Below are 24,074 nucleotides of genomic sequence, written 5' to 3' on the forward strand. Positions count from 1 at the left end.
GGCTGCCCTCCGAGGAGCTGATTGTTGAGTGGGGAGGTTGCAAAATCAGGGGTCAGACCCCTGAAAGGGCTCACTGCCTGGTGACGCAAAAACGGTGGAGCTTGAACAAAACCATGACATGTGCCGATGACTGAAGGCCGGCCTTCGCGTTAACCCTTCTCCTGCCCGACCCTCTGGGGGGGTGCAAACATGCACCAAGAACACCGTGCTTTCCTTCTGCTTGGTTGTCCCCACTGTCTTATCACCCACTACCTGTTCATGATTGCACGCTGACACGTCAAAAGCACAGGTGGATGGCTACGGTGCAGTAGCCAAGAATAATAACTTGAAAGGTAACTAAATTAGGTACTCGCGATGAACAATCGATCTTCCGCCAGATAAAAGAGGGGATGAGATCTTAGATGATTTTATAATAAGGCGCGATGTGTATAATTTATTTCCTGAGCACTTGCTTTCTCTCCCAGTAGCCATTTATATACTCGGTGCTCAATTCAGTAAGGAATTCTAAACGTGCCAAGCGCAATTTTTCTTTCTCTTCCTTTATTGGAGAACGTTCACAGAAACATTAGTGTCGGCCATCTACTCCTATCACATACGATCAAACCGACCTAGAGTTTCAGCACACGCACTCCCAAACGTATGTGACACGCATCAGAAGGGAACGAGATCTGGGTGATGTCAAAGGTTCACCAGTAATTTCATAACCCTTGAAATAAGGAAAAGAAAGAATAGCAGGCAACTTTCCAAAACACCCACTGATATTTACTCATGGAAAACAAATATTCCGGAGTGGGAGTTCCAATTCCAGCACACCATATAGTTCACAAAGCATTTTCACTTCAGGCAGCTAATAACCTTCCTAATGAAATCTGTTCGGCTTCGACTTGTTTTCACGGTCTGTAGAGAAGCACTTAAAATTAATCACATAGCCTTAATCTTTCCCTTTTGAGCACTAAATCATAGGCTGAGCACTAACTGTCCTCATTCGTTAGGTGCTTCTAATAGCATCTGCTTCAGTTTTGCTTTTTCCTGAATATTTTTCAAGCCAATGCCGTAATTCATTGTAGATGCAAGAAAGACCTCAGCTTTCAAAGGACAGTCCTCCATTCCCAGAAGAGGCATCAGGGCAGACATTACCAGGCAGAGGTGAGCTAGAGCAGGAAGGCAAGGCTTTCTTGCTTTCTTTCTTTCTTTTTTTTAATTAAAAAAAAAATGTTGATTTATTTTTGAGAGAGACAGAGCGCCAGTGGGGGAGGGGCAGAGAGAGGGGAGACACAGAATCCGAAGCAGGTTCTAGGCTCCGAGCTGTAGCACAGAGCCCGACGCGGGGCTCGAACCCACAAACCGCGAGATCATGACCTGAGCCGAAGTCAGAGGCTCAACCCATTGAGCCACCCAGGCACCCCAGAAAGGCAAGGCTTTCTATCGATGGTCACCACAAGTCGGCGTTTATGCCAATCCCGGCCCTGGCTTTGGTAGTGGCTGTAAAACCTATTACTTCCTTATCATCTCTGGGTCTCCGTTACAGTGCAAAAAAGGGTAATTAATCCCTAGGCAGCAAACAACACAGATGGGTGTGGGAAACCGAAAAGAATTTTGAAAAAGTGTACAAAAATGTTCTGTCCTGTCCTTTTACGGTAAACCGGATGATTATGGCCCCGGCGGCGGTCCAGAGTTTGAGTGTCTCGAAGGGCCCGTGGCACACGCCACAATGCGGTCGGAAGAACCCGGAGCAGCCGTCTGTCCAGTGCAATTCAAAATTTCCTTGGCAAATGGGGTTGACCAATCAACATAGAACTGCTTCCTGGCACCGGTTGGAGACAAACACCCAAGCATGGGAACAACACCGTATTCTCAGAGGACAACGGGACCAATCGCAGCGCACCCGCCATCACTCGCCAGCGTTTGGCGGGTCCCTGTGACGCACCCCTGCATTTTTAGGCTTTCTTAAGGAATGCCAACCGATATCAGAATGAAAACGGCAACCACAGAAAAGAGTAAGTAACAAGAAGACCAGGGCTGCTACATAAAACCCTTAAACTGTTCTGCCTCTGGAGACCAACAGGACAACTACTTGCACGGGTGTCAGATGATCCAGTGAGTGTTATTCTAAATAAACGCACTGCTTATGGATTTGGTCTCTGACCTGACATAAGGGATTTCCCCCCAGAGTACAATTTGAGATGGTCAGTTATCGTCCAGGGGAAAAATACCATGGATGTATCACACTTATTGTAGCAAATGATATGCAATAAAAAGTAGAAATAAAACTGATAAGTACAAAATACAATGTTTTAATCATACATGAGCATGAAAACAAGGGAAGCATGTTCACATTTGGGACGCGACACTACAAACGTGATGTTGATCGTACGCGACTGGTAAAATCCTACGCAAACGCGTCAACGAGGTATCTTACGAGCAATCATTTCTTTTCCCCGCAGAAGCAACTCTCAGGCCACGCTCAAATGCATGCAAATATGGAAATCAGAAATAAAGAAATGTTAAAAAAAAAAATAATAACTTAGGCAGACACAAATAAAAACCACCCCGTAGCGTCCAAGTGATGCATGTGTTTATGATCTTAATTACATTTAAGTATTAAAAAACGTTCACTGATCTCACAGTTTATTCTACAACATCCAAATCTTCAAACCTGCTGGAAGAAGTCCACAGTATAAGCCCGGGTGCGTCTGCCACCTTTGCCTGTGCTACTCAGGTAAGCCTCCGTGCAGTTACCTGAAAGTCAAAAGTCTCAGTTGTGACTTTCTGCAGGTCTGATGGGCATGCCACAGATAAAATATGTTCTAACTCAGGAGGAGTTGGCCAGAGGTTAGAGCTGAATAGAGGGGCGCCCGGGTGGCTCAGTCGGTTGAGCGTCCGACTTCGGCTCCTGGCATGATCCACCGGTTCATGAGTTCGAGCCCCACGTCGGGCTCTCTGCGGTCAACATGGAGCCCACTTTGGATCCTCTGCCCCTGCCTCGCTCGCGCGCGCGCTCTCTCTCTCTCTCCCCTCTCAAAAATAAATAAATAAATAAACATTTTTAAAAAGCTTATTAAGAAAAAGGATACTTGATATCAAAATTTCCTCATTTATGCCCAGAAACGATCAAATCCCATCTGCACCAGGCAACAGAATCTTTTGAAAAGTGAATGATTCACAAGGTCTTTTAATTCACTGCCAAATAAGTAATTCGGCCTTTCACTGCACGAAGAGGGAAGCTGTTGGAAAGACAGCTACATGATCTATGTCAGAGACGTTGCTGGGAACCGTGGACTGAAAAGGCACCTTGAGAAGCACACGGTGAAGTCACAGTGTTGCCACACCACCCAGCCGTTTATCTATTTTGGTCTAGAGAACATCTGCGGGAGCGCCAAACCCCCAGGGCACATGGGGCTTTGAAGATGTGGGCCGCCATGCTAAGAATTGCATCATCTTAAAAGAAAGATGGTCCCCTCAACCCTGCAACCGGGCTTCAAGACAACGTCTTGTCATGACTATGCAGGTGAGGCCCAGGCTTGTCAGGCACCTGCAGATTCTCTCAGTTTGTTCTGATCGTACTGACTAAGCACCGTGATTACAAGGAGTGGGCGGCTTCTCGAAGACAGGCTATTTACTAGAAATAAGTTTCCCCCCCACAAATGGATATTATGTGTAAGCATTGTATTTATTTACTTACTTACTTAAATGTTTATTCATTTTTGAGAGAGAGACAGAGAGAGAGAGAGAGAGAGAGAGCGCAAGCAGGGGAGGGGTAGAGACAGAGAAGGAGACACAGATTCCGAAGCAGGCACCAGGCTCTGAGCTGTCAGCACAGAGCTGGATGCGGGGCTTAAACCCACGAACCATGAGACCATGACCTGAGCCACCCAGGCACCCCCACGTTTAAGCATTTCAATAAGGACCTTAATGTCAAACCAGGGGGACTGACTCCCAGGGGCAAATAATACAAACTAATCAGCAGGCATTCGGAGCATGGGCTGTACCTTCTGCCTTGGTAGGTCGTCAGTTCTTCCTGAAGGATGGACGCTCGCTTTTGCAGAAAGTTAACCTGGAAAAAGACACCGTGTGTGAGCAGAGGTGAATATGGCTTCCGTGGCAGTAGCGTGCAACGAACGTGGTCAAATTTTATTCAGTTCTGGCAGGTGCCCGGATCAAATGCGGAAGATTCGCTGCATGTCAATGTTGCGTTTTTAACGTCTGGTCACACTGCATCCCTCCTGAAAATCCATCAGAGACCACAGAATCCACCTGAACTCCTGTCGCAGAGCCATTGGGACCTGGCCCCGGCCTCTCTTTGAGGCTCCACCTCTCCTCCCGTCCTCCCCCACCCCTCCCCACCCACTATGTCTTCCCCACCCTTTTGCCCTTTGGCGCGGGGCCTCCTCTCCCTTTGGAAAGCTTGGCTCACCATCTCCTAGTTGTCCCCCGCTATTCGGTTCAAATGTCACTGCCCCTACCGACTTTCTCGACTCTTCCCCAACTGCCCACGGCATCCCAGGCAAGATCGTCAACAGCTCCATTATTAGCATAGCCTTGTGGGTTTGGGTTTTCATATCTCCCCCCCGCCCCCCAACCTGAGAGCTCTTCTGGGTTAGGGAGGATGTTTCTTCGTCTCTGTGTCCCCAGTCTCTTTTCACAGGGCTGGGCATGAACCTGGCATTCACTAGTGTTTAAGGAATGGATGAGTGGGTAGAAAGAAAACGACTGTCTTCTGGAGACCTCCAGCCATCCTGGGGATTCCCTGAGGTTGGAGAGACAATATTTTGTAGTGGCAAGGGCCTAAGCTTCGTCTGAAGTTGGGCCACCTTGGGTTCAACTCCTGGCTTGGCCTCTATGGCTCTAGGAAAGTTACTTAAGCTCTCGATGCCTCGTCTGTGAAATGGGATTAATGACAGCTCCTTGCCAAGGTTATGAGGATAACGTGAAATGACTGATAGAAACTGCCTCGTGCAGAGCTCACAGCCGGTACCACCTCCCGCTCCCACTCCCGGGGGGTGCTGAGAGCTAGAGGAAACTGGTGGCTTAGCATAGGCTCTTAAATCAGATCTCTACAAAGTGATTTGGGTTTTTTTCTTTTTTTTTTTTGAAGCATACATTTCTATACACCACTAAAGATACCTATATCACGTATAAATTCAAAAGCACCTTACACGGCCACATAGAAACGGTCTGGGGGTAACCTCAATGGCTTGATGTAATCAAGACTCGACGGTATTTGATCACTTCGGAATTGTTTACTCTTGCCTCTTTGGTCTGAACTGAAACCATGGCAACGGTTGGTTCTGAAACACAGGCAAGAGGATACAGCTGGCAGAAGAGCAAATGTGCTCTGCAAGGGAGGGAAGCGCAGTTTTTCGAAGTGGGTACACAGCCAAGGGGTCCCCTCGGTTTTGCTTACTTATAGTATCAGCCCGGTCTTAGTTCTGTCCAATTGCTCAAAAGACCCATGGGACAATTGATAATGTTGACAGATGCAAGGATTACACTGATTCGGCTTCCCTCCCCCCCCGCCGTGCTTTGCCACTGGAATTCCAACAATTTTCAGAAAACACAGGCACCTGTGCTTTCAAACTAAATTTGCTCACTATATGGCCTGTGACTCCCCCACGCAGCTGCCAATTCTGAGGCCCTAACGCAGCTGGCAGCACTCCCTTTCTGGGTCAACATCCAGTTTTAGGAGGCTGAAGTGGCTTTTATTACAGTGAAATGATATGAATGATAACAGAAGCCCTGCAGGTGGATATGAGCTTTCTTTTCTTTTCTTTTCTTTTCTTTTCTTTTCTTTTCTTTTCTTTTCTTTTCTTTTCTTTTCTTTTCTTTTCTTTTCTTTTCTTTTCTTTTCTTTTCTTTTCCTTTCCTTTCCTTTCCTTTCCTTTCCTTTCCTTTCCTTTTTCTTTTCTTTTCTTTCTTTTCTTTCCTTCCTTCCTTCCTTCCTTCCTTCCAAAAAAAACCCAAAACCCAAAAAACGAAAAACACAATAAAACCTTCCTCTGAAGGTGCCAGGTCCTACATAGCTGACCCTATGGAAGCTCTCCTACAAAGTTAATGGGTAAACCACACTTCAAGGGGAGCTTTTCATGTAAATAAAGACGACTTAACCCTTTCTATGTCAACACTTTCCTGCAGTACTTATTTTTCTGTGTAGAAGCAAACAAGGCAACACTTAGCTGACGGAAGCAATGACCGAAGGAAGCAACGGCAGGCGGAAGCAATGGCCAACGGAAGCAATGGCCGACGGTAGCAATGGCCAATGGAAGCAATGGCCGAAGGAAGCAATGGCCGACGGAAGCACATGTATGGAATGATGCAATGAACATTTCATTTTCAGAGAAGAGGCTTTTTACTGAGGGGAATGAATGCATATGGGGCGGCTAAAATTTGCCCCATGCTCTGTCTCACATATTATAAAAAAGTGAATGTGACTATCGTTACCAAAATCGTTATCATTTCATAAATACATTTACCGAGCGCTCACTATGTGACCAGCAGTACTCTCGGCACAGAGAGCAAAGATCTCTTTCTCTGATGGAGCTTTTCCGGAAAAAAAGTACGTTTTCCTTTTTTTTCCATTTCTTAACAGAGACACGATTTGCAAATATTTTCTCCTATTCCATGGTATGTCTCTTTGGTTTCTGCCTCTTGTTGCCTTTTGAAATACGAAGTTTTAAATTTTGTAAAGTCCAGTTCATCTGGTTTGTTTTCGGTGTCATAGCTAAAAAACTCCCACCTGCCCAATGTACAAGGATTTTCTCCTTCATCTAAGAAGATTTCTTCTTAGAGTTTTCTTCTCTGAGTTTCCCTGTGGAAAACACGTGAGGAAGGACTCCAACTTCATTCTTTTTTCCATGGGAGTTATCTGACTGCCCCTGCACTGTTCTATTTGTCCCTCAGTGGAACCGTCCTGCAACACTTGAAAATTAACTGACCAAAAATAGAAGGTCCCCCCCCCCCCCCACCCCCGGACTCTCAATTCCATTTCATTGACCTCTGTGTCTATCCCTTTGCCAATATTACACTGTTTTGATTATTACAGCCTCGTAGTGAATTTTGAAATTGGGAAGCGTGAGTCCTTCAAATTCATTCTGACTTTTTCAAGATGGTTTTGACTACTGTGGGTCCTCGCTATTGTTTTTCGTCATTCTCCGCCCTACAAGGATTCTTAGACACATGAAGGCAATGCGATTGTCGTAAATTAAAACATGACGTTTTAAATTTCTGAGTGTATGAGTGGGAATGTGTGGATTCTTTCCTCTGTTAGAGTATAACAAGCTCATTGGCCTGGCGACACATAAAACGTGTTTACAGAAGTACGTGGAAAAAACTCACATTGGAAGTTGTTGAATTATTTTGAGCATCTAAATTTACATCAATCATATCTCTCATATTTCATAAACTCTACCAAGAACTACACATCTCAGCAAGAAATACACATTTCAGCAAGAATATTTAACTGAATTGTTTGAATACCTTGTCATTATTCTGCTTGGAATTTAAAATGCATCTTGTTCTAACAACCACATAAAACACAGCAGAATAAAAATGTTTCTCATTTAACCATGGTTTCTGTTTCTCTGCACTTTCACAGTCAGAAATCAACAATGTGCCAAGGGATGGCATTTGGGGCCTGGTACCAAGAGTAAAAAGGGTGAGGCTGTACTAGAATGTGACTGTAAATGAGTAAAAGTAACCATAACTGAACTTTTCAATTTCACGGTGCTTTTAAGAGAATCTTACCGAGACAGTGAGTTCCAAAACCAGTAAGGAAAACGTTCTCAAAACAAAACAAAAAACATGGGGCACCTGGGTGGCTCAGTCGGTTAAGCGTCCGACTTCAACTCAGGTCACGATCTCGCGGTCTGTGAGTTCGAGCCCCGCGTCGGGCTCTGGGCTGACAGCTCAGAGCCTGGAGCCTGCTTCGGATTCTGTGTCTCCCTCTCTCTCTGACCCTCCCCCGTTCATGCTCTGTCTCTCTCTGTCTCAAAAATAAATAAATGTTAAAAAAAAATTAAAAAAAAAACAAAACAAAAAACAAAAACAAAACAAAAAAACCAAAGCAAAACAAAAAAGCAAAAACAAACCTCAAACCAAAAACCGATTCATCCTGAGTTGCACGTTATACTAGGATATGATATTACTTTTCGGCAGTCAATTCCAAATTAAACTTATTTGTAAGGTCTGTTTTCAGGATACACACATCACCTGAACCCTTAGGAAAGGCCTTGATTCTAGTAATTACCTGTGACTTGAGGGAGGAAATGGTGTCTTCAAGTTCTTGCCTTAGAGATGCTGGCATCAATCCTTTGAATTTTGTTTCATATTCTTGCCGTATATAAGTTATCTGAAGTGGGAAAAAAAAAAAAGAAAGCTTATCGACGTCTCCACGGCAATGATCGTTTCAAATTTCAGGAATCTCGGGAGAACATCGATGTATCACAAAGCTAAGTTTGTTACACGTGGTCCATAAAGATGAAATGAGAGGAAACAAGAGTTACAAACCGAAAAAGGCATTCAGTCTGCCCTTGTGAGTCCGTGAGAGAAGTCCCTGAAACACTCTGTTTCTTTAAAATCCCCATTAACACAATTTATAGCGCTTGATAAGGAAACCACCTGTTCTCTCCTCGCCACTCAGGACAGACACGCTATGCTAATCTTCTCTTGCTCAGGATGTGGACTGTGATCATGACACATTGTGATCTGGGGACAACGCGTGGTGCGGTGTTGCTTGGATTAAGGCACTTCTTCAACCTGGCTGGGCACCTGGGCGCTCGATATAATCCACAGGACTATGAAGATGGGAATGAAAGAGAATCTACACTGCCGGGTCTCCAGATCTCCTCAACACAGTGAGACAGGCGGAAGGAGAGTCTTTGGAGGGATGCACCTGCGCAGGGTAAAGAGGTACAAGAGGGTGAGCACGAATGCGAGTGTGTCTGTCTTGGTGTCTTTCTCCAGCTACGTTTATTTCTCTTCCTCCTGATCTGAGATGCAACGGAATTAAAAAACAAAAACAAAAACAAAAACCCGTTGCACGTGCTGTGTTTAACTTAATGGAATATTAAAGCTGAACGGCAGGGTATCCCATAAATGATTTCATCGGACGCATCTGGAAAGAAGGTAATATGCTATGAAAATACATGCACCTGGGCTCAGTTAGACACGTCTATGGACTTACTGAAGATACTTTAAAATCACCAGCCTTCGACTTCCACCTTTTCTTACGTTAAACTGGATTAAGAGATGTGTTCTAACAGTTCTTTTCACTGCCCACTAAAATTGCACAGCAAAGGTTCTAGAACGGGATTTTTCCATTTTTCGCAAAGCGTTTTTTGACCTATGTTATAATCTTGTGATTTACACCTAAAAACAGAAATAACGAAAAATAATCTCTCCCAGGGATGCAGTATTTGATCTTTCCCCACCTTCTCTTCTCGGACTTAAGTTCAATAGTTACATCAAACGAAAGGCACAGGCAAAGCAAAACACGTACTTTATAACACAGATCTCAGGGGCAACCTTTGTTGAGGATCCACAAGCTACTCTATTGACCTTATTTTTCTATCATTCAACACTGGCTCTGAAATTCTGAGCTGCTACTCTTAAAAGGGATTCCTGCGTGCTTTCTTGTACCCTTGTTTGTTTGGAGTGTCTACGTTTGAAAGACAACAGGGCTGGGTCTAAGAGTGCCCAACCCCACTTCCTTTCCCTCGGAACCCTGGAGACGTTTCTCTTCAAGGTCTTCCGGCATCGCATGCACCTATGGCAAAGGCTGAAGGCAGGCTGATTTGTTTTCCATGTTGAACGTGACTTTCTTTCTTTGCTTCAGTGCCCACACGATTTTCTTTTTCTTCGATGCAGGAGCTTCACTGGGATAGGTTTTGGTACTAACGACGACCAACGTTCGTGAGAACACGGTGTGTTCCCTTTCATGCAGTTCTTTGAAGAATAGTTTCGTGGGGCCATCTCTCCTCAGTTTCAAGTACGTTGGAGGTGAAGGCCAAGCACATCAGCTCTTGGGGTAAACCTCCTTGTTCCTCTGGACTCCCCTGCCCCCACTTCACTTTTCATATCTGATGGTCACCCTCTATTGGAGGCTGGGCTGTAGCCGGCAGAGAACTGTGGGTGAATGAGACTGCCATGTGATCGCCCCTATCACATCCCTTTTTAAATCCAGCATGCTGTATTTTCCACCTTCAACTGAGGACCAGACATTTCTACTTCCTGTCTGCTATTCCTTTGTTTTTATTTCACTGAATCTAAGTAAATGAGCTCTTGGAAAATCTGAAATTACCTCACTTATGAATGAGACTATGAATCAGGAAAATACTACTATCCTGCCTTCTTAAACCCATTATCTTGAATTTAAAAATCATCATACCAAGCAGAATCGTTACTTGAATAAAGTCACAGAAAACTTTAATCTGTTTTTTGCTCTATTTACAAGGCTGATGATGTTACTACCAGCAAACATTTATTGAGTACTTTCAGTGTGCCAGATGCAATTCTGAGTGCTTTAGTAAGCGGTTAGTGCTTCTGACAACCCAGGGAAGGAAGCACAGAGAGGTGAGCCAGGATTTGAACTCAAGGAGTCTGATTCTCAAGTACGTACTCTCAGGCACTATGCTCTGCTGTTTCTCAAATAATCTCTCCAAATGCTGAAATGTTTTTTCCACCCCAAAAGCAAAAGGACGTCACAGACACAGCCAGTTCGAGAAGTTTCATCCACTACACAGCAGTGCTCTCCTCAACGTAACAGGGGCTATGAGAAGGGGGCAGATGTATTACCGCCCTTCCAGACTTCCATCTAGTCTTTGTGGGTTTTTCGGTTTTTTTTGGATGACTGTAATAACAACAACGATGACAATAATTGCTTCCCCATACTTTCCCCTTGGCTTAACATTTTTTAAAACATTTTTTAAAGTTTATTTATTTTGAGAGAGAGAGAGAGAGAGAGAGTGGGGAGGGGGAGTTAAGCGCCCATTGGCTTACCACTTGAATCGAAGATTTATAAATAAGACTAATTTCAAACATCTATATAAGTGCAATGGACATACTGACCTAAACCACAAGCTCCATAACTCCCCCACGTAAGCAGACATTTTAAGGTCTGACCTGTGAGTAAGTTTGTCATATGGCATAATGAGCAAGAGGAGGGAAAGAATTAGCTTATTGGCCTTCATATCACTTTTGACTCCGGCTACTAATTTACTGTCCCTGTCTGTGATCCAGGATGTGTCCGAGGGAGAATAATGTGGGAGTGATAACCTTTGTCTAGAAACTAATCGCAAACTGTGAGCTGCTACCTATGCTAATCTCCCTCCCTTTCCCTGTCTTCCCACATTTCCCTGGTGACCTGAATCCGGCCTTACCACAGATCAAGAAGCAGAAGGAATCGGAGTGGATCTAAGCAAAGGATTTGATGGACATACGTTCCTTTTCCTAAGGGAAATGCAAGTTTTTACATAGAAATCTAGTTTGTTAGTAGGCTTGAATATTAATTTCCATTAGCATACACTGTCCAATTACACTAGTGAGCGCTATGTTAGTTTATGAAACACAGAAGCATTTGAGGACTGCTCTCACTTGAGTAATTCTGGAAAGGAAGAGCCAGGGCTGTTTTGGCTCATTTCCATCCCACCTCACCACTCCCACCTCCCTCGAAAAGCTTCCACATTCCTCGGCCACACCACACCAAATAGACATAAGCCTCCCTCTCTCCCTCTTTTCCTTCCCTTTCTTCCTTTTGGCAGAAAAAAATTAGGAAACCTAGGATCATGACAAATAGTGACACTCCTGTAATGTAGTAAGACCCCTGTATGCCCAGTGGAAATGGTGTATGAATAACATGGCACCCATGTGACCAAAGATAGCTGTGCTCTGCACCATGGCAACAGATTGCCCACCTTTCCCTTGAAGGCATAGCACTGACAGTATTTCCTTTAATTTCTAAAATGGACCATGAAGACTGAGAACACCCATGACTAGAGTTCAGTGTTGCACTTCGGTTAAATGTATATCCTGGCTAATCGGACAAATACTCATTTGCATAAATAAGAGTCCACAGAGCGTACAGAATAGGTAGTCGACTTGCGCCAGTAGGGTCTCTGGAGATAAAAATTCAAAGTGATGCCGAGCAAAGTGAAGCTTGGAAATCTTATGATTTTCCTAAAAATATGGAAGGAGCACTAAAGCGTATTTTGTGGTGTTTTTATTGAAAAACACTATCAACTAGTCACGTCGAGATGTCCAATCCATGTCCAATATGTCATCCTCCTGTCGCGTAACAAAGCAAGTAAGATACAAGCGTGAGGCTTTGTACAAACAACTTAAGGGCCTCAGCCACAGCGTATTTGATTGCAAGCTCCAGTGTGCCCGATACGGCATTCACTTTTGAAGAGGCGAGGAAAGGGCCACTGGCGGCCACTGGTGTTGCTTTGTCATGTGTCCCTGCACAGCCATTTGTAATTGTCTTCTGAGGTAAGACTGAAGCAGTTCAGGAAAATGAGTGTGCTTGATATTACCTTACACAATCCAACCAAGCATTTCTGGGGTCCGTTCAGCAGAGGGAGAAGGGAACTAAGTCACAGTTCTACTGATGGCATCTCTGAAATGTCTCCTCACTTCTCTGCGTTGCCCCTGGGACCAGTCCAGTCTGGATGTCTTCATCTTGTACCTGGCCCACTGCAATACTGGTATGTTGGTTTTGGGTTTTGATTCAAATTTTCTTAACATTGAAAATGAAACTCAGAGGCGCCTGGGTGACTCAGTAGGTTAAGTTCCAACTCTTGATTTGGGCTCAGGTCATGATCTCACACTTCGTGAGATGGAGCCCTGTGTCGGGCTCTGTGCTGATGGCATGGGGCCTGCTTGGGATTCTGTCTCCCCCTCTCTCTTCGCCCCTCCCCTGCTCATGCTGTCTCTCTCTCAAAGTAAATAAATAAACGTTAAAAAAAAAAATTAAAATTGAATCCTTTAAAAGGCCAACAGGGTCCTGTCCAGTCTGGCCCCTATCCACCTCGTATTCCTGTCACTTGAGGGTCCCCTCACTTCCAGACACCAGACCGGACGGCTTCTTTCTGTCCACTCACCAGGTTCCCAGACGCTTGTCCTCACAACAGGCCTTTCTCATCTTCCTCTCCTTACTTTCCCATCCCGTGGGGCCTTGCTCTTCCTCCACCTAGATCTCTGGGCATGAGGGTCCTGAAGTGTGGTGATCTCAGGGGTGCTATCCACCCAAGCACCCAGCGCAGGGACCTTGGCAGGCCCTGGTCAGGACGTTGCATCTGGGGCAACCACCTTCCAACTTCAGATGGGCTGGAGCCCCTCACTGTGGCAGGCAGCAGCTTTCCTCAGTTTCCTTTTGGGAACGGAGGCCACACCAGCCCTTGCTTTCAAGCTGCGACCCAGTCTCTTGTCATCTACCTGGCAAGGCGCCCTCTCAGCGCTTTTGTTCCCCGTTACCCCTGGGATTTTCGTCCCAGCTGCCTCTGCCTGCTGATGGGCTCAGGACCCTGTACTCATGGTTTTGGCTTCACTCGCCACTCCGGGGTTCTGTTCTGTTTCCAGGTCACGTGCACGGATGTCCATCCTACTTCTGACACCAAATACATTTTACTTTTCTGTTTTTATATTTTGCCAATCATCATTGAGTGTCTGGAGCAGAGGGGGTGCCTCATAACTTGACCATATAGAGCCATCTTGTGCAAAGGGGCAGACCATAACCTGCCTTTTAACTTAATATAGTCAACTGTGGGAGTTAAGAACCCAGACTCTGGAGTGGGAATGTTGGAGCTGAATCTGGGTCCCTAACTGCATGCCCTGGGAAGGTTAACTTCTCTGTGCCTCCACTTCTTTTTCAGGAAAATGGGAATTATAACTTCTTGAGACTACTGTGGGGATTAGATGACTTAACACATGTAGAAGTTTTACAAGAGTGGCACTTAGTAAATGTTCAATAAATGTTAGTTATCCTTACACCATGTATTGGAGACTATACATATATATTTCATTATATTATATACACGTGTGTTATGAAATTATACACACACACACACACACACGTATTTCATTTAGCCAAGCCTCTATCATTAAACTTTTTGATTTCTAATTATTTGTAATAGCAGAAATCCTGATAACAAATTATTTAAATTATTTGCATATATTCATGATTAACTTGAGGGCTCCATTTAAATCTCCTTTTGCATTTTTTAGTATCTACTGATTGAGAAAGTACATAATGACAAAAACCTTCTAAGAATTCAGAATCAACTTTAAGTGAACTTGTATTTAATAACTAAAATCATCTACATGCATTTGGAAAGTAGTAGTACCTGTTTTTGAGCCATATTATTTATCCAGGCTACTGACAATGATTGGTGTAGGTATGAATTTTCTCGACCCTTCCTTGCCAATAGCCCTGGCCCACAGGTGGGGAATCATTGCTTCATGCTGCATGATTTAAGGCAAGAATCTCAGCTCCAAACTCTCCCTCCATCCAGCCTGGATTTCTACCAATTAGATAAATATTGGCATGGGGGAAACTGTCAGATGCTTCTTCTCATGACGGGTTAATGTGTTCAGAACGATGTCCTTCTAACACCTGGCTTAGCTCAACGCCATAAAGCAAAGTGGGTTTGACTGCTGAGAGTAGATTGAAGGGTTGGAGACGAGGGAAAGAGCAAGAGGGAGATTTGGAGCACAGTAGATACTCTGGGAGAAGGGGAACGTGGCGGGGGCACTGCAGGAGGGGGTTTGGAGTAAGTGCAGCACATCAAAAAGATGCTGGGCTGCCGAAGGGCCGTGACAAGCAGGTAAGAGGAGGGCAGGAGAGGAACACAGGGAAGGAGGCTGCTGGGGGGATCCGATATAAGGCGAACAGAAATGTGGGGGATGCGTCTGAGTGATGGGCCTTTGTGCAGCAAAAAGTTTTTGCGGGGGCTTTTTAGGGGAGTGAGTCTATAAAACTCATTGGTTTGATATTGAATTCCAATGTGGTTTAAAGAGTAAGAATGAAAGAAATTGTAGTGAACGATGGTACCAAAAAAAAAAAAAAAAAAAAAAAAAAAAAGAAAAAAGCTCTGGTGCAGCTGAGAAAAAATGCTCTGCCTTCTAAGAAATTTCATTTTTATTGGGGTTAAGGTATTATGTGTTGCCACAGCAAGAGAGATCCATTTTAAGAAGGTCGCTCTGCAGCAAAGCTGGTGTACTTTGATTCTGGAGTACAAAGTGGAAATGCAGAAGCAACCATAATTTTCTCAACAGTCTCCGAAAGATTCATTTCCCCCTCTTTCTTCAACATGGTTTTTTCTTACGGTTCTTTATTCCGACCGGCGTAGCCTCCACGCCCCGCACGTGGGGACCAGTGTCCGCCCCAAGGGGGTGACGCCCGGTGCTGACTGGGGCCGAGCCTCTCAGGAAAGGGGGTGGCTGACTAACGAAGCAGCCACCGACCCCTATATGGTGGGAGGAGAGCGTGAACTAGTTTCCGGAAAGGGCTCTGGTTTTAGGAGGAAGGAACACTTTTCCGGTACCGTGGAGGAAATGGTGGCCTGGGGATGAAGACCACGGTTCAAACCTAGCACTTTAATTAGGTTTGGATGCTCTGAATCCAGATTTGGGTAGGTGAAAAAATTCCTGACACCAAAAAAGAAATGTGGGTCTGAGAATTTACACATACAGAAAAGACGGGAAGCAGGTACGATAATCGGAAAATTACCAATAAACTGCCCAAATCTGCCCACGAATCAAAGGCTTAACGATCTAATAAAAAGACTGGGGTTGTGCCGTGAAATAAACATTTGCAAATATTAAAATTTGAGGGGATGTTTGGCACATAAGCTGTACCCTTTCCCTCCTGATGGAGAAGAAAAAGCTGAAATTGTATTTTTGGGCTCCTATAAACGAAAGCGGTCTTTGGAGGTACTCATTTGGAATTGCACAAGATACATGTTGTGGATATCTGTTTCACCCTTCAGCATTCATTTAAGGGTCTTCCAATTACTGGCATACATCCCCCGCACACACGCTGTCCCATCCAAGGTCACAGCGATAGAGTATGTGACAAGGCCTAGGCAATCATCACATCATATTCCCCCTATGCTGGGATCATTTGGGGCCTGGATACATGATCCAAGTTCAGGTAAGCAGAGTCACCAAGAGTCAGGAGACAAACGCTCTCATCCACTAGACTTCACCCAGGGGGATGTCCTTCTGGGGTTGTGGCCGCCATCTTGCTACCACAGAGTGAAAGCTGGACTGAGGGGGAGCCAATCCAGAGGAAGAAGAGCGGAAAACTAGAGAGAGGGAGAGAGAGAGAGAAATGGGGCCCTTGGTCAAGCTGAACCTGAAGCTAGCCCCGTCCTGACATTTTTCAGTTGGGGCTGCGTTTTCTGTCACACGCAACCAAAATAGTCCTGACTGAACCAACGTGGAGTATGTAAAACATTAGCTTGCATCTGTGTGTTGCGTCTGTTTGACCAGGGCTCAGCAAATGTGGGCCCACAGGCCAAATGTGGCCCACCACCTATTTTTGTCAATAAAGCTTTATTGGAACCCAGTCATGCTCATTTGCTTCCCCGTTAGCTACGGCTGCTTTCGCGTGCATTGATCGCTCAGGCAGAGCTGTGCCATCTTGACAGAGACCCGACGGCCTGCTGAGCCTAAACCATTTTCTGTGTAGCCCTTCACAGAAAGTCGGCGATCCTTGCACAAGGCTGAGAAACCCAAGGCAGGGACTGGACTTGCTCTGCCGAGTGCTGAGGCCGCAGCGTTTGTCTCACCGCCTGGCAGACGGTAGCAGCTCGGTCAATATTTGTGGAGCGCGCGAACGAATCCGACCTCACGGCACACAGGGTTGAAAGCCAGTCTCTGTCTCAAGACGACAGGGGCTTCGGAATGTTGAGGAAACTAATCACAAAACCTCTCCCCAAATACAGAGAGCAGATGCTGTCATCACAGCCTGCAATTTTTAATCGGCACTGTGGCTACACAGCAGGCCAGCGTCAGGGCTGAGAACATCTGAGGCAAACACGAGGCCTGTGGGGCTGCTGAGGTTCACCCTGAAGGAGAGGAGTTGGCTTCGTCCGTGTTCTGTCCCCTCCTCTGGCTTCTTCCCCCTTCCTCTCACTACCAGACTTTTTATAGGGTTGCAACATTAAATGACTCATGCCTCTTAGCTTGTATGTTTGTTTTCTCCTGAAATTAAACGCTGGCTCTTTTCTCACTGGAATATATTATTTTGGCTTCTGTTCCTAATGTTTTTCTTCCTGATGATACCGTTCCTGATACTTTTCTTCGCATAGGTCGCTGTATACTATGAACACACCCTCACTTCAAAGAAAGGCTGGTATGAAGTCTGAGAGGATTATGACGTGTGTGCCAATTCTGGAGGCAGGGACTGAGAAAGGCTGAGTGTGGGAGCCCGGGGAGGTACACGCTGGAGATCGGGGACACCGAGCGGAGGGCCGAGTTCACGGGAGTTAAAGGGAAGCCATATGTCCACTTGCCTTGGGAAAAGTACATCTCTGAAAGGGTTTGGAGAGAACACTTTGGGGAGGGACAGGGCTCCTAGAAGTGCCTGGCCTTCCCCTCAGAGATAGAGTTCTGGGTCAGCTCTTTCTGGTTGGGGCCACACCTTGTGAAAAGGTCATGTCTGTCAACGCAGGGCCAAAACCCCAACTGCGGGGGGGAGGTTGTTAATAGGAGACCCAGGAAGACTTGGGGAGCGAGACTGGTATTCAGTAAGGCCGGTTTGGGTTTTGGAGTCCACTGGACATTTACTCTTTGTACCCTGAAGTAAGGTCGGAAGACAGGGCACGTAGTAAATGCTCAGCGAACGTTGTTTTAATGAGTTAATGACTGAACAAAGCTGTGGGTGAATAGGTAGCTGGGACCTGGAAATTACCGAGGGCAGCAAAAGTCACCCCCCACGAGTTTGAACTGAATGTAACAGAAAATGAGGGGAGATCAACACTTTAAATACCTGAGGTGCTAGGGGACTGTATTAAGGAATTGATAATCCTCCATGTATTATGAAGACGCTGCTCAATCCTTCCATAAAGTCTGGGAGACAGAGGATAGCCTACCCATTTCATAGATGAAGAAACAGGCCCACAGTGAGTGAGTACTAGAACCAGGCCGAAGCCAGATATGTAAACTTGCACTGGGCCCGCTCATTACTGGGAGGTGGGGGGTGAGGAGGATTAATATGGAAGCGTTGAGAGAAATCTGAAGGGAGACAGCCTGGGGCTCAGGGACAGTGGGAGCGGCTGTAGTGATGTAGGAGAGCAAGAGCTCTGGTCTGAAGGCAGGGCTGTGGAAGGTCCTACAACAGAAGCTGATGATGAACTGGCTTGTAAAAAATAAAAGCGAGAGGTGAGTTGGAAGAGAATTCGGGCCTCAGCCACGTGCCCAGAAGAGCGATGGCGCTGGAGAGATGGGGTAATGGGTGGCGGGGGCCCGTCTCTGCGTGTGTGGGAGAGAAGACATGGCTTCGGGTCTCATTTACTTAGTCTGAGGTGCCGGGGAGACGCTGATGAAGAAAAGCCAAGGGGGCTGATGAGGAAGGCCAGGATTGGAGGTCCGAGAGCCCTAGGCTGGAAAAGCAAGGTGAAGCCTTGGGAACGGACGGGCTCTCTGAAGGGGGAAGGAGAGACTAAGAACCTGCCAGGAGCAGAGAATCATCCCCAAGGGGCTCCACCATTCAGGGTGCGGGAGCACTGGAATGAGAGATAGATCAGGAATGGTGGGAGAAAGGCAGGGGAGTGGGGAGCTCGGCCTTGAATTTCGCAGGAGGGGCTGCTGCCGGGAGGCCACGGATCATGGCCATCATCGCCTCCCATGTTGTCACGACGCGTGAAACAAAGCCATCTAGACAGCGTATCAGCCCTGAGGGATTTGGGTGAACAGCCATGCTACAACTAAAGAGAGCGTGGGATGATGGGATTAGTCCGTTGATAAATGTGTTGTTTCCCATTTTAAAAGCAAAAATTACAGCAGGGGTGTCCGCATTCTCACGTTCTGTTAAATATCATCCCAAATAGCTGATTTAGTCGGAGCTCTTTGACCCGGTTTGAGGGCATTTTTTGAAAGAGGCAAGCTATGAGTGCTCTTTCTTTTCTGCATATTTAAACTCTTGACAATTATAAATAAGTTAAACCTCTCCCTCAAAGTACCAATTATCTCCTTATGTTTGAGAAGGCACGTCTTGCCAGATATGGCATTCTATACAAAACACAAAACGGGAACACAAAGGCGGCCATTGTCCTACTGGTGTGCCCGGGATTTACTTAGGCAGCTCCTAATGAGGGTTTTGTGCCTGAATCCCCTTACCTCCCAACGAATGGGAACAGAGACCCCACAACCTCATAGCAGAAAATTTCAAAACACCATTGTAAATAGTCACTGACTAAATTCACCAGTTGTTCACCTTTACACAGCGGAGATAAAAGGAATTTTCATTCAATTAAAAGTTGGGGAACGTGCAGTTATCCAAAGACTTCATTCAGGCTTTCTGAAGGACAACGGTCGGGATGTGTATCGAACCAACGTTCACGGGTGATTACGCCGCATGGCCGTGTGCGGAGTAGCAAACGGTTTTTGTCCTTGGGAAGCTTATGCATTTGACATCAGACGTGTAGAAAGGAGCTACATAAAAACATAATTGAAGCATAATAGGCCAAGGAGGGGAATCGGAGAGATTGATTACTTCTAAGTGGGATAATGGGAGTCTTTACAGAGGGGAAGAGATCTGACTTGGACGTTGTGGAAAGACTAGGAACTTTCTGGATGGATGAGGGGGAGGAGCGGGAAGCATCCAGGTGAATGTGTGTGGCATGCTTTGGGACCGCCAGGTGTGGATGGGGGTCATGCGGTGAGCAGGGGGTGAAGGAGACAGGTGGAGACTGCTTCTAGTTTTGTTTTTTTTTTCTTCAGCTGATTATCTACACTGTTGCCCGTTTCTCGAAAATGCAGATCTGATCATCTTGCTCCCCCCACACCCCCAACCCCCATCATGAAAGCACTTCAGTGACTTTTCTTTAACCTGTACACTAAGGACAACCTTGTTGGCACAGATTGGCTAAGAACCCTCTCGGCTGATCTTAGCCTAACTTTCCAGGACACCTTGTGCTCCAGCGATGACTGGCGTCTTCTCTCCAAATCCCGTGCCACTGTGTGCCTTGCGCCCTTGCCCGTATTGTTCTCTTCCTCCTGACCAGCCAGCGAGAATTACTCACTGTTCTCACAGAGACCTTCTCTGGGACGCTACTCTTCAGTTGCCCATCAGGCCAACTGTTCCTCCTCTAAGATGTCTCAAAGTTGTACGCACAGAACAGTTAACGATTGTTGTGATGGTGGGTCGTCATCGCCACCTGACAATCACTAAGTGTTTTCTGTGTATTGCGTACCACATCCTTCTGCGTATATTTTATTCAATCTTCCTACCAATCCAGGTGGTGCTTTTATGGCTCTTGTCATAGGAAGACACAGCTAATTAGTGAGCTTGGACCCATATCTATGTTTTCCTTAGCCCAGAGCTTCTCTTGTCCTTCATTGTCACATAACATTACAATTATTGCCTTATGCACTGCTTTTTCCCATTAGACAGTGAGCTTCCTGAGGGTAGGTTCTATGCTTTACTGGAGATCAGTGCTATTTAAAAAGAAAATAAGATCACCTCATTATCTATCTGAAGTTTGAAAACATTATAAGGATTGTTTCTGCCATCACAAAGGCATTTCTGCCAACAGCTCACGCAGGCTGGAGTTTGCACAGAGCAGAACATACCTGACCACCTATGTCTGGGTTTTCCATACCTGCTCCAGGTCAGATGGAGAAACGGCCGGAGAGCAGTTCACTTTCAGTCTGAGAGAGACTGGGGTTTCTGTTTTTACAAATCAGATAAACTGGTAGGGATATTAACTTGGCTTGGCCAACTTGGACTTCCGTGAAAGTAACATTTCTGTTAGAAACAGTTACATTAGAGGATCTTTTAAAAACTTAGGTTCTTATTGCGGTCTTCAATAAAACCAACACAACCCTAAGAAACTATGGGGAGATTAGCAGCCGTCCGTTACACTGAGCAAGAGCCTTCCTCTTCTAATCTTTTTTTCATTATTATTTTCACTAGCGTGCTTTTCCAGGAATGTCTCGGTGCATTCTTTGTAAAACCGTTGCCCAGATCTTTTTTAAAACACATCAAACCAACAAAGGTCAAGTAAAGAGCAGGAAGATTTTGTTCTTTCAGTTGAAGACATTTCTTTAATATGAAAAATGTACTGAAATCTAGAAACATATTCTGATGATGTCTGAAAAGAATTCATGGTGGAGCCTCAAAACACAAAGAAAAAACAGCTCTCGACAACCGTTGGTGGCTGAGGGATTCTCATCGGAAAGGCTTTTTTCTTTACCTCAATGACAGAGAAAAATCACTATATAAAATGAGAAAAAGAATTTCTCGAACATTAGGTGCTGATACTATGACTAATGTTATTCTTCATGCTTACTGGCCTTCGAGGTAAAACATTTCAACTCCCTCATTTCTACGTGAAAACAAACAGAAGGAGTGTCTTTTCTAATTCAGATTGAATTCTAGGGGGTTTGTTTTTGCTATTTATTTCCAAGCATTGGAGGCTGCTATAGGATCTTTCTGTATCGCTCGAGTGCCTGAGTGGGTAGCTCAGAACTCCAAAGTCATTTCATTCCCCCTTCTTTGTCCTGCACGTATATTTAAAACCAACAGGGTGGCAGCAGAAAGTCTAAGATTTGGGGGATAAGGATACCATTTATCTTGCATTATGCTAACATTTTTTTCCCAGCCTCAAGAAAATCTTTTTGTGACAGATTTTTTTTTTTTTTGAGAAAATTAATCTTGCTTCCTCCTGGCTTTCAGAAGATTTTCAATAGACAGGTGGCCCAAGACCCTGTACTAAAAATGGCCATGTGACCTTTATCATGTCCACTGATCTTGGAGAAACAAGGGTTGTTGAATGTGCAAACTTAGGTTAATATATACTTTAAATGTTCCTTCAGGCAGAGTAAATGTTTGATGCAAGAGAACTTCAGAAGATCCGGCAGCATGTTTTAATTTAATCTACCCCCAGTGTGGCTTGGCTGTGTTGTTGGATCGCATGTGGTAACCACTCGAAGCATGGGAGAAAGGCAGGTAGCCGCTGTGGCTATATAAGGATTAGGTGCAAAGTATCAAAGAGTAGTCTTGGGCACAGAGGTCTTTAAACTACTACGCCAGGATTTCGGGAGCAACTTTTACATCTCAATTTAAAGGATTCCATGCAGGGCCACCTGGGTGGCTCAGTTGGTTAAGCGTCCGGATTTGGCTCAGGTCATGATCTCACGGTTCGTGGGTTCGAGCCCTGTGTTGGGCTCTGTGCTGACGGCTCGGAGCCTGGAGCCTGTGTCAGATTCTGTGTCTCCCTCTCTCTGCCCTTCTCCCAGTTGCACCCCATCTCTCCCTTAAAAATGAATAAACGTTAAAAAAAAAAAACACACGGATTCCATGCCTATGGGCGTAGAGGCTGGTGGGTGGTCAGGTGGGAAGCCTCTAGGAAGCCTAGCTCCCTGTATGCTCAGGACTGGACATACACACACTTTGTACGAGTGGCTCCCTCTTCCCCTCTCCTAATCATTGCTGAACCCCTGATCGTTCTCAGTACCGGTCTATGCTTGGTGGGGAACACAGAGGAAGAATTAAACCCTGTCTCGGAGGAGTTTACAATTTTGTTGGGAAACCAAATTAGCCCACAAACATCACACGTTCTGCGATGGGGAAACCGAGCATAAAAGAGACTTGGGAAAGGAAAAAGATCTTTGCGGTGTGGAACAGTGTAGGAAGGTGAGAGGAAGAGAAGGGCGGTGTCAGCTGTACCCCCAAAGGTGAACAGCAGTTGGATGGGCAGAACTTTGGTGAAAGGGAATTCCAGGTCGAGGAAAAAACCAACCAGACCAAACCCGTGAGCCTTGATGCAAATGAGCATGGCTGCCGTGGGAGCTGAGAGCCTGCTCCACTGAGGCCTGCCCGCAGGGCCCGGGGGCCACTAGACACAAGACCGGAGAATTCATCCAGACTACAAGGGCCCTCGAAATCAGGCAGAGAAGTCCGGTAAGCGAGAGGGAGCCAGTGGTCTCTTCCAGCGGGAGAAAACATGACCACAGTAATATTTCAAGAAGATGACTCAAAGAGGAGAGGCAGGGACACCAGCTAGGAAGAGGCCACTTCCTCCAAACTCGAGGTGAGTAGGACTCAAACAAAGGCGCCAGCCGGGAGGGGCAGAGGAGATGAGCAGAACTGAAGGGGAGAGAGAAATCACACTCGGTGATGAGACGGTTATGAGGTGTGACCGCTGGAGGAGGCAGGGTCCAGGACAACGTCAAGCACAGGCTTCCTCTCAATCCTGCTAACACCGTTAGGGCCCAGTGTCCTCACTGATGGATTATCTTCATTACCTTTGGCCTCTTGGTTCCCACTGGTCATTAAGTCAGCTCAGGCTGTTATAACCGAATCCCAAGCCCGGTGGCTTAAACAAAAGACACCTATTTCTCATGGTTCCGGAGGCTGGGAAGTCTAAGATCAGGGAGCCAGCAGCACCAGGATCTGGCGAGAGCCCTCTTCCCGACTTACAGCCAGCCCCCTTTCGTGCAGTGTCCTTACCATAAGAATGAGACAGATCTCTCCTGTCCCTTCTTACAAGGGCACTAATCACAAGGGCTCCCCCTACCCAACCTAACTACCTCCCACAGGCCCCATCTCCTAATACCTTCACATGGGGACTCAGGGCTTCGACATAAGAATTTGGGGGAGATACAAACATCCAACCCATAACACCACCTCACTTTTAGTGACCGCCATTTCCACACTCTAGATATTTTTCACCCCCATTTGGCTTGAGTCACTTGGCCTTTTCGTTGGTAAGCCCAGTCGCAAAACCTTCTGAGACAACACAGGTAAGGACAAGACGCAGCTTAGTAGCTGAGGCCAAGCAGCTGGAGACAGCTGACTTCTCGTACTTTTGAGGACTCAGTCCCCAGTGGCCGCAGGACCCATGATGGCAGTTGGC

General features: G+C 45.9%; 1 protein-coding gene across 8 annotated transcripts in view; it reads right to left on the minus strand.

Annotated features, from left to right (window-relative positions):
- Window positions 1-2,274: 2,274 nt before the first annotated feature.
- CEP112 (centrosomal protein 112) overlaps window positions 2,275-24,074 on the minus strand; it is a 420,870-nt gene continuing 399,070 nt past the window's right edge. For all 8 annotated transcript variants that reach the window (XM_047081540.1, XM_047081543.1, XM_047081542.1 and 5 more), the window contains 3 exons: window positions 8,243-8,344; window positions 3,990-4,054; window positions 2,275-2,739 (listed from right to left, as the gene is read on the minus strand). In XM_047081540.1, coding sequence (XP_046937496.1) covers window positions 2,736-2,739; window positions 3,990-4,054; window positions 8,243-8,344 — 171 coding nt within the window. In that variant the 3' untranslated portion in view covers window positions 2,275-2,735. The remainder of the gene's footprint in view (window positions 2,740-3,989; window positions 4,055-8,242; window positions 8,345-24,074) is intronic.

Source organism: Lynx rufus, unplaced genomic scaffold (assembly GCF_022079265.1).
Source record: "Lynx rufus isolate CCGP_SWC_20201006 ecotype Redwood Valley unplaced genomic scaffold, mLynRuf1.p SCAF_18, whole genome shotgun sequence".
In the NCBI taxonomy this organism is placed as follows: Eukaryota; Metazoa; Chordata; class Mammalia; order Carnivora; family Felidae; genus Lynx; species Lynx rufus.